At 36.1% G+C, this 11,687-nt stretch overlaps 1 protein-coding gene across 1 annotated transcript; it reads right to left on the minus strand.

The window, feature by feature from the left end:
• Positions 1-758: 758 nt before the first annotated feature.
• On the minus strand, positions 759-10,309 carry LTB4R2 (leukotriene B4 receptor 2). Its single transcript, XM_053702274.1, has 2 exons — positions 10,064-10,309; positions 759-2,652 (listed from the first exon to the last, which is right to left on the minus strand). Exon 2 carries the CDS (start codon positions 2,641-2,643, stop codon positions 1,561-1,563), a length of 1,083 nt encoding a protein of 360 aa, XP_053558249.1. The 5' UTR covers positions 2,644-2,652; positions 10,064-10,309; the 3' UTR covers positions 759-1,560.
• Positions 10,310-11,687: the final 1,378 nt, after the last annotated feature.

Consider the following 11,687-nt stretch of genomic DNA (forward strand, 5'->3'; position numbering starts at 1 on the left):
GGCGGCATTCCACAAGCAGTTTACCAGAACTGCTTGTGCAATGTTAAATGCCGACAGCGTATCATGTCAGACAGACATTGATAAATCGGCCCTTTACCTTTATTTTGCCATTTGAAATATCTAATTTAATATAGCCTGCAGAAGAAATTACACTCTTAAGCTATACCTGTAAGCTCAGTACATTTGAATGGGTTGAGGGGGTCAAAGAACAGAACCAGTTATTTCATATACAAACATAAACCTAAATGATCGGTTTCTCATACATTTTATACTCTGCCGATGGTATAACAAGTCATCAGAAACACATTAAAGGGAAACAATTTTACAGTACACTGCCCCTTTAACTATATATTTTAATCATATGCAATTGGTTTACTGTGTTATTTTTACTTTGAAGACAATTTAATTTTTGTCTCAACCTTGTTTATGAATAATATAAACAATAAATATTTAACTTCAATACATTAACTACAAGACTTTATAGCATCTGTATCTTAGAAGGGACTTAAAGGTTGGATTGATACTGCTCTGTATTGCATTCCAGAATTGATAAGAAATATTTTTACGGTATACTTGCCTTGGCAAAAACGCATCTTTTAAAATGTGTCACTGTTTCAGTGATAACCTTTATGTGATCCCCGAAGTGTCGCTACAGTATAGGCACATACATTCTCCACACTTGCTTGCCTCCCTGGTCAGCATTCAATGACCTGTTACTGTCTAACTGCAAACCAAACAATGCAAGATAATACATTGGACATATTTTAGATAGACATTTTATTTCTCTCACTAGTCAATATGACTAGCATAATGAAAATTATAATAGCTTGTTCACAATGTTTAAACAAGAGTTTAAATAATGGGTTTGTTCCTGTTTTCTTAAAGGACCACTCAATGCAGTAGAATTGCATAATTAACAAGTACATAATAAAAAGACAATGCAATAACATCTACTTTGAATTTCATATAACTAGTAGATTTGTTTTCTGACAATTTTATTTTTTCTCCCATTATCTGGTCCACTGTATCATGTGACACATCAGCCAATCTCAGACTAGTATAAGTATACCCTGTGAGCTTGTACACATGCTCAGTAGGATCTTGTTTCCCAGAAGGTGTGAATAGAAAAAGACTGTGCAAAATTTGATAATGGAAATAAATTGGAAAGTGTCTCAAAACTGAATGCTATATCTGAATCATAAAAGTTTATTTTGATTTAAGTGTCGCTTTAAATCGGGACCATAAACTCCAGATGAAAGAAAAATCCCATTATTCTAATAAATAGTTATATGCAGTGATAGAAGTCATGGGGGTATCATCAAGTCCATACATTATATTTAACTCTTAAAAGACATGTAAGTAAATGGAATATATGGCACAGTTATATGTTGTGGTTTGACTATTCTGAAATTTATAACAAGGCTTGAAAACCTTACTGGATAATAAGTGTACTAATAATATACTCTGAAGTTCACAAGTTAGACATACAGTAGTATTTGCACAGTACTAATAGTTATTGCTTCTTATAGAATGCCATAACAAGTAGGTGTCCTCAAGAGTTTAGAAACCCTCTTTCAAAATGACTTCTTTGACTCCGTTTCTCATCTCCACATCCATAGATTCTCCACGACTGCCAGCTCTCACAAGACCCCTGACAATATCTCGTTGGGACTTGACCCTTTTTTGTATCTCGGCTACAGTCCCCTCAAACATTTTAGCTACAAATCCCACTCCAAATACCCGAAAGAGGTCTAAAGCTGCAAATGCATAGAGCAGTGGGTTGACGCTGGCACTAAAAAAGGCCAAAGCAGTTGCTCCAGCTCTGCTCATTTTCACAGCTTTTCGTAAGTTTTCAGACACTTTCCCAGTTGTCAGATTAGAAGTTACCTGCATTGCATTCACCACATGATATGGAAGCCAAAGAATAGCAAATGTTATCAAAATGGCAGCTATCAGCTTTTCTATCCGTGATCGTTGTCTAAAGCGACTCCCCCTTAGCTTGATCAAAACCAAAACATAGCTAAACAATAGCATAGGGAAAGGAAGTAGGAAACTCACAAATGTTTCAAATAAGTAGTGAAAAATAGCCAATCCAGGTGTAGAATGACAAGGTTCACAAATTGTAAAGTTCAGGTTAGGTCCTTTAATTCCTATAATTATCTCTCTGAAGGCAAATGCAGGGAAGGCTAATATTCCAGCTAGGAACCATATGGCTATGAGAATGTTTCTCACCATGGCTCTTTTACGAAGAGTCTGAGATATGTATGGTTTGAAGACAGCAAAGACTCGATCCAAGCTCATCAAAGCTATGATAAAAATGCTGGCATACATGTTAAGGCAACAAAGATAATAGACAAGTTTGCAGACAGTTTTACCAAAAATCCAGGTCTCTTTGATGAGGAACGTAATAAAAAAGGGGGTTAGGAGGAGAACTGTCCCATCAGCCACTGCCAAATTAAGAATAAGAATACAGGTTACAGATTTTTCTTGGCCTTTCAACTTCCATAAAATGCTCCAGATGATAAAAGCATTTCCAGGTAGACCCAAGAAGGCTGACAAAAACAGAAAGATGGTACCTGAGATGCGTGAAGTAGGGGAACTTAGAACAGTATCATTCCCAATATTATAGATGCACTGATTCATGATTTCCCTCTGAAAATAAAAATAAATGTAACAGGTTAACAATAGTATTTTGATTCATATGTACTGTATGCAGAATAGTCTCTAGACAATTATATTTAGGGTTGCTAACAATAGCTAAAAATCATGTTAGAGGATAGTAATAGTTGTGGACTACATTATCTACTATCTGTTCTTGTTTTTAGTCTATGACATTCTTCTTTCTTCTTTGCCTCTAGTTATTCTGGGAGGTGGGAGGAACACTGGTGTATTGACTTCAAGGCAGCTGATACTTATGAAAGCATACGAACAACTACTACAAAATCTCTTACGACTCATTTTTCTGAGATTTGCAATAATTCTGTCAAAACCATGCATTCTGTCAAGAAACAAATTGCTACATGTATCCTACTTTGAATTTGGAAGATTTGTTGCTATATTGTGGACTTCATTCCTCTTGCACTACCGCAGGGATTCATAAACTTACATTGCAGCTTGACTGTTACATCAATAAGGTCACAGTTACACCTTTTAGATTTAATAGTCCCACAGGCAACTAAGCCAACTAAGGACTGGATGGGAGCTTTTAAAATGCTGTTAGATAATTAATGCCCTTCCAAAAGACATGCAGTTACCACTTATCTCACTCAATAATTAAAGGGACATGAAACCCATTTTTTTTCATTTATAATTAAGATAGAGCATGTTATTTTACACAACTATACAATTTACTTCTATTTTCTAATTTTCTTGTGATCTTGGTGTCCTCTGTTACTTGATTGCAGTATATCTACAGTTTCAGTGGAGGATGACAGCGGAATGTGAGTAACATGCAAGAGCTGCAAAGATTGCCTTACGAGGTAACAACCGCACGCCGAGTATGATGAGATATACTGCAATCAATGTAGGAGCAGTGACTGACTATGTGATTATTGTCTCATGAACGGTCATATGCTAATCTATACCTGGTAAGGTAGGCGTTTAAAACTGTTGCCTGTTGAAGGTGTTTAACTATAGAGACACAAGCCTACTTATTGAATACCTTGATTGCCACTGAAACCTCCTAGCTGACTTCTTAAGTCTATTCACAGATGTGATTTAGAGAGTAGCCCTGCTTTCATTATCTTCCACGACTAGAACAATTGAGCCCTTCTGGCCTGATTGCCAGATATCTTTTGGAACATTCTAACTATGTTGGGGACTTTGAGTACTCATATATGATTGTCCTTCATACATATGAGAGATATAATTTGCTGTAAGTGGGCCCATGTTCGTTCTAGTGTATACAGTATGTTGGTAATTAAATGATCATAATGTGAATATATTTCCTGTGTCCTGACATTTATGTATTGATTTCATGTTCTGACTATTTAGATACTAACTCGTATCCTTTCCTGCTATTGAATTAGATAGTAATATTATGTAACCTATATACTTTGGTGCTGGAAAAGGGAACTTTGTGGAGTTTAATACTCCACCTTTTCTTTCTGTTTAATTCCTAACTGTTTCTCCCTCCTTGCACTATGTGCCCTGATGTATATTTGTTTAATCAGGACACATACACAAGTGGGTTAAGTTTATATATAAGGTTGTGCGGATCAACCTATAATTTATATATATATATATATATATATATATATATATATATATATATATATATATATATATATATATATATATATATATATATATATTTATATCTATACACACACACACACACACACACATACATCCATATCTATTTAAAAAAATACTTAGAACATATTCTACTATGTGCAGAACATTGGAATTGAAAATATTTACAGTCAATACATAGTATAACACTTTGTTAAATATAAATATTGAATAAATATGCATTAATAGGCCTTTTCATCTTCTTGACAGCAAAGGGCTCCAATGCAGTTAAATATGTATACAGGGAGTGCAGAATTATTAGGCAAATGAGTATTTTGACCACATCATCCTCTTTATGCATGTTGTCTTACTCCAAGCTGTATAGGCTCGAAAGCCTACTACTAATTAAGCATATTAGGTGATGTGCATCTCTGTAATGAGAAGGGGTGTGGTCTAATGACATCAACACCCTATATCAGGTGTGCATAATTATTAGGCAACTTCCTTTCCTTTGGCAAAATGGGTCAAAAGAAGGACTTGACAGGCTCAGAAAAGTCAAAAATAGTGAGATATCTTGCAGACTGATGCAGCACTCTTAAAATTGCAAAGCTTCTGAAGCGTGATCATCGAACAATCAAGCGCTTCATTCAAAATAGTCAACAGGGTCGCAAGAAGCGTGTGGAAAAACCAAGGCGCAAAATAACTGCCCATGAACTGAGAAAAGTCAAGCGTGCAGCTGCCAAGATGCCACTTGCCACCAGTTTGGCCATATTTCAGAGCTGCAACATCACTGGAGTGCCCAAAAGCACAAGGTGTGCAATACTCAGAGACATGGCCAAGGTAAGAAAGGCTGAAATACGACCACCACTGAACAAGACACACAAGCTGAAACGTCAAGACTGGGCCAAGAAATATCTCAAGACTGATTTTTCTAAGGTTTTATGGACTGATGAAATGAGAGTGAGTGTTGATGGGCCAGATGGATGGGCCCGTGGCTGGATTGGTAAAGGGCAGAGAGCTCCAGTCCGACTCAGATGCCAGCAAGGTGGAGGTGGAGTACTGGTTTGGGCTGGTATCATCAAAGATGAGCTTGTGGGGCCTTTTCGGGTTGAGGATGGAGTCAAGCTCAACTCCCAGTCCTACTGCCAGTTTCTGGAAGACACCTTCTTCAAGCAGTGGTACAGGAAGAAGTCTGCATCCTTCAAGAAAAACATGATTTTCATGCAGGACAATGCTCCATCACACGCGTCCAAGTACTCCACAGCGTGGCTGGCAAGAAAGGGTATAAAAGAAGAAAATCTAATGACATGGCCTCCTTGTTCACCTGATCTGAACCCCATTGAAAACCTGTGGTCCATCATCAAATGTGAGATTTACAAGGAGGGAAAACAGTATACCTCTCTGAACAGTGTCTGGGAGGCTGTGGTTGCTGCTGCACGCAATGTTGATGGTGAACAGATCAAAACACTGACAGAATCCATGGATGGAAGGCTTTTGAGTGTCCTCTCAAAGAAAGGTGGCTATATTGGTCACTGATTTGTTTTTGTTTTGTTTTTGAATGTCAGAAATGTATATTTGTGAATGTTGAGATGTTATATTGGTTTCACTGGTAAAAATAAATAATTGAAATGGGTATATATTTGTTTTTTGTTAAGTTGCCTAATAATTATGCACAGTAATAGTCACCTGCACACACAGATATCCCCCTAAAATAGCTATAACTAAAAACAAACTAAAAACTACTTCCAAAACTATTCAGCTTTGATATTAATTATTTTTTTGTGTTCATTGAGAACATGGTTGTTGTTCAATAATAAAATTAATCCTCAAAAATACAACTTGCCTAATAATTCTGCACTCCCTGTACATATGAGTCTTTATGTGTATATATGTCTGTAAATTAATATATACGTACACATACATATGTACACACATTATATTATATATATATATATATATATATATATATATATATATATATATATATATATATATTTATATATATATATATATATACACACACACACACATACATATTTAGAAATGTATATGTATGTCTTTTAGATCACTTTGCTTGCCTTTTTTTTCTTCTAACACCTGAGACCTCATATCTTTGTGTAACTGTACCTTTCAAAGTATTTTTTATATGTTTTGTGACACTTTTTTCTTACATGTAACAGTTAACCAGAGCTCTGAGCTCATGGTAATCATCCTAGCGTGAATCGTGATTGAGCTCACGTGTTCACATTTACTTTCAACTTGTAATGCAAGCGCTACATCCAACATAACTGTTATTGGGCTACTCGTAATCTGTCCCTAAATGTTTATTTCAAAAACAAATTACTTTCCTGTAATTTGTTTTTAACCTTTTCAAATGGATTTAACATATAGTAACATCTGTTCTTCTGTAACACTACAGAGGAGAATATAACTGGTAAACAAATGAGAAGCAGGCATACTTGGGTATGCTTTAATGATTGGCAGTATCCTCAGTTAACTCCTTAACGACACATGTCGTACAGGGTACGTCACACACAAACTGGTCTTTAGAGACCAGCGACGTACCCTGTATGTCGTTAGGGGTTTAAAGCGGCTGGAAGTGATCCTGATCGCTTCCTGTCACTTTCAAGGTATTGCCGTGATGCCTTGATATTGAGGCATCACTGCAATACCTTTCTTCCCAAGACTGATGCAGAGAGAGGCACTCTGTGGCCCTCTCTGCATCGGCCAGCGATAGTGCCAATCGTTGGTGGGTGGGAGCAGCTGCAGGGAGGTGGCCAATCGCTACCCAGCATCCGGTTTCTGTATGTGCAATGTGCACGCCGGGAGCGTGCGAGGATGGCCTGCAGGGGGCGCTTGCTTGCATGTGCGTGCACGCAGCAACCACTGACAGACAGCTGCCAGTACCCAAGATGGCAGAAAAAAGGTAGTGGGTGGAGGTTGGGGGCTAAGGGGAGGTCCATCACAGCTGAACAGATTAAAAAAAAACAAAAAAAAACTTTTATTTTAGTACTGGCAGACTTTCTGCCAGTACTTAAGATGGCGGGGACTATTGTGGGGTGGGGGAGGGAAGAGAGATGTTTGGGAGGATGATCTCTACACTAAAGCTAAAATTAACCCTTCAAGCTCCCTATTACCTAATTAACCCTGTCACTGCTGGGCATAATACAAGTGTGGTGCGCAGCGACATTTAGCGGCCTTCTAATTACCAAAAAGCAATGCCAATGCCATATATGTCTGCTATTTCTGAACAAAGGGGAAATCAGAGAAGCATTTACAACTATTTGTACCATTATTGCACAAGCTGTTTGTAAATAATTTCAGTGAGAAACCCAAAGTTAGTGAAAAAGTGAATGATTTTTTTTTATTTGATCGAATTTGGCTGTGAAATTGTGGCATGAAATATATCAAAATGGGCCTACATCAATACTTTAGGTTGTCTACTACACTACCCTAAAAGCTAAAATTAACCCTACAAGCTACCTAATTAACCCCTTCAATGCTGGGCCTAATACAAGTGTGGTGCGCAGCAGCATTTAGCGGCCTTCTAATTACCAAAACATAATGCCAAAGCCATATATGTCTGCTATTTCTGAACAAAGGGGATCCCAGAGAAGCATTTACAATAATTTGTGCCAAAATTGCACAAGTTGTTTGTAAATAATTTCAGTGAAAAACCTAAAGTTTGTGAAAAAGTGATTTTTTTTTTTTTTATTTGATCGCATTTGGCGGTGAAATGGTGGCATGAAATATACCAAAATGGGCCTAGATTAATACTTTAAGTTGTCTATTAAAAAAAATATATATACATGTCAAGGGATATTCAGGGATTCTTGACTGATATCAGTGTTCCAATGTAACTATAGCTAATTTTGAAAAAAAAAAAAAGGTTTGGAAATAGCAAAGTGCTACTTGTATTTATTGCCCTATAACTTGCAAAAAAGCAAAGAACATGTAAACATTGGATATTTCTAAACTCAGGACAAAATTTAGAAACTATTTAGCATGGGTGTTTTTTGGTGGTTGTAGATGTGTAACAAATTTTGGCGATCAAAGTTAGAAAAAGTGTGTTTTTGCAATTTTTTTCAACATATTTATTATTTTTTTGGGTAAATTATAAAATATGATGAAAATAATGGTATCTTTAGAAAGTCCATTTAATGGCGAGACAAACAGTATAAAATATGTGTGGGTACAGTAAATGAGTAAGAGGAAAATTACAGCTAAACACAAACACCACAAAAATGTAAAAATAGCCCTGGTCCTTAAAGGGACAGTCAAGTCCAAAAAAACTTTCATGATTCAGATAGGGCATGTAATTTTAAACAACTTTCCAATTTACTTTTATCACCAATTTTGCTTTGTTCTCTTGGTATTCTTAGTTGAAAGCTAAACCTAGGAGGTTCATATGCTAATTTATTAGACCTTGAAGGCCGCTTCTAATCTAAATGCATTTTGATAGTTTTTCATCACTAGAGGGCATTAGTTCATGTGTTTAATATAGATTACATTGAGCTCATGCACGTGAATTTACCATGGAGACAGCTCTGATTGGCTAAACTGCAAGTCTGTCAAAAGAACTGAAATGAGGGGGCAGTCTGAGGCTTAGATACAAGGTAATTACAGAGGTAAAACGTGTATAATTATAACTGTGTTGGTTATGCAAAACTGGGAATTGGTAATTAAGGGATTATCTATCTTTTTAAACATCAAAAATTCTGGTGTTGTCTGTCCCTTTAAGGGAAAGAAATTGAAAATGGCCTTGTCCTTAAGGGGTTAAATCACAAAAACTTATTTTTAATATTATCAACACTAAAATGATGATGTGCCTCTATTCTGCCACCAATATAGTCACATGCACATGTCATTTGTCTTCTAAATACAGCCTATGTCCATATCGGTACTATGCCATTTGAATGTTAAATGCCATTCTTTTACCATGGTTACATTTAATAGAAGAAATTTCTAAATACAAGTGTATTGCAAAAAAAATTAAATAAATAAAAGAAATTGTTTTATTTTAAAATGTATAGCTCTTCATTTCATATGCAACTGTGCGTCCCTTTAAATTTGCTGTAGCTACCATTATTTATCCATTCTTGTGGCTTTAGACTCAATGTATTATTATGCAATAAAAGTGATACTGTTTCAATTTCCCTGGAAGAACTTGATACATAGGTCTGTGCATGATTGCAATTATCTTACACCACTGAATTAATGTTTAATGCCTGTCAGCTCAGGAATTATACATGCATGCTTTTAAATGAAGTAATAATTTGCTATAGTATACTGTGATTATACATTTACATATTTTGTTTAACATTGAGGTTATGCTATCACTGCTGGTTGTGAGGAATCAGTAATCGTAATCAGTAATCGTAATCGTATGATGGGACTAATTAGCAATTTAGTATCTAGTGGCAGAATACAATGTAACTAATGCGCTGACAAAAGGGGAACATTTATATTGCTTTTCTGTTTGCTGGGATTTAAAAGATATCTGTTTGACTGTATAAGTCTCTGTAGTTCTCTGAACTATTTGAAAAGCTAATTGAAACAGGGAACTTAGTTTAATGAAGCTCTAAGGCAGGCGAACATTTTATTGTTAAAGCATGGACATTTGTCATTATATAATTAGAATACATTATAGAGATGCTAATACTCTCAGCAGTTTAAATACACAGGTATCACTTTTGTCCATACCTTTCAATTTAGAACTAATTTCTCCCTACTTTTGCAGTGCCTGTTTTTCAAACGGTATAAATTCTATCCCTCTCAGTATTTGTCTGCATCATACACACTCCCCTTATTGCTTATATACATTACTTACCGAGGTCAGAGCTTAACCAGTTTTCTGTTGGATCCCAATAAAGCCAGATGCAGATCTATAGTGGTATCTCTGAACCTGTATGAAAACAAACTGAAGCAGCCTGGTGGAACGTTAGGCTCACTGAGTGTAAAGAAGTCCTCATGGCTCTGAGTGACACTTTCCTATCACTTTGTCACTCTCATCTCTATGAATCTTCTGGTCCCACTTCTCTCTCCTTCAGTTTTTCCCACTGGCTGTTTCAGGCGTTCTCAGCACTTCTCTCCCTCACTCTCTCCAGTTGAAACATGCTTAGTAAATGTCACGCCCTTCTCAAGCTCTGACAGCTTTGGGAATGGATAGGAATGTTATCATGGGCCTCTCCCTAACCCTACCCAGGATGCATTTAGCTTTACCCTGGGGGTCTGATTCAAGCAGCAACATATGTATTTCTGCTACTTGAAATATCTTTTCCTATCCATTCTTGTTGTTCCCAGCTATAGTCTGTTTTTTCAATTCAAATTAATTTAAATGAGGATTTGTCTCTTCTTATCTCTTCTCCCTCTCTTCCTTTTGTCTTCTAGTTGACTGGACTCTCCTCTTTATCTCATTTAATTCACAGACTCGGATGGCTGAGTGACTCTGATAATGCAAGAATACAAACTTACTTTTATTAGATAGCAATAGCAACGCCTGTTTGGAATCAGACTTGAACACCCTTGTCACAGAGAAGCAGGACATTTCTTAACACATAAAATGAGCTAAATATTTATCAGAAAGTACAGTGCAACACCATTATACCATTAAAATGATTTATGGTAATTAATATTTTACAGCCCAGAGACATAAAGAAACAAAAAGAAAATGGTCCAATGTACTAAAGCATTTAATTATTGCACTACACTTCACAAGGGACATGACACCCAGTTATTTCTTTCTTGATTGAGGTAGATCATACAATTTTAAACAACTTTCTATTTTACTTAAAGGGACAGTCAACACCAGAATTTTTGTTGTTTAAAAATATAGATAATCCCTTTATTACCCATTCCCTAGTTTTTCAAAACCAACACTGTTATATTAAGGGACAGTCAACACCAGAATGTTTGTTGTTTTAAAAGATAGATAATCCCTTAATTACCAATTCCCCAGTTTTGCATAACCAACACAGTTATATTAATACATGTTTTACTTCTGTAATTACCTTGTATCTAAGCCTCAGCAGACTGCCCCTTTATTTCAGTTCTTTTGACAGACTTGCATTTTAGCCAATCAGAGCTGTCTCCATAGTAAATTCACGTGCATGAGCTCAATATTATCTATAGGAAACACGTGAACTAATGCCCTCTAGTGGTGAAAAACTATCAAAATGCATTTAAATTAAAGGCGGCCTTCAAGGTTTAAAAAATTAGCATATGAACCTCCTAGGTTTAGCTTTCAACTAAGAATACCAAGAGAACAAAGCAAACTTGGTGATAAAAGTAAACTGAAAAGTTTTTTAAAATAAAATGCCCTATTTGAAACATGAAAGTTTTTTTTGGACTTGACTGTCCCTTTAATACACTTTTTACTTCTGTGACTAACTTGTATCTAAGCATCTTCTGACTGCCCCTAATCACATGACTTTTAGTTATTATCTATTGACTTG

The sequence above is a fragment of the Bombina bombina genome, chromosome 2, assembly GCF_027579735.1.
Source record: "Bombina bombina isolate aBomBom1 chromosome 2, aBomBom1.pri, whole genome shotgun sequence".
In the NCBI taxonomy this organism is placed as follows: domain Eukaryota; kingdom Metazoa; phylum Chordata; class Amphibia; order Anura; family Bombinatoridae; genus Bombina; species Bombina bombina.

Coding starts and splice junctions, on each gene's coding strand:
- LTB4R2 (XM_053702274.1), bottom strand. CDS start 2,643: ATGAATCAGTGCATCTATAATATTGGGAATGATACTGTTCTAAGTTCC.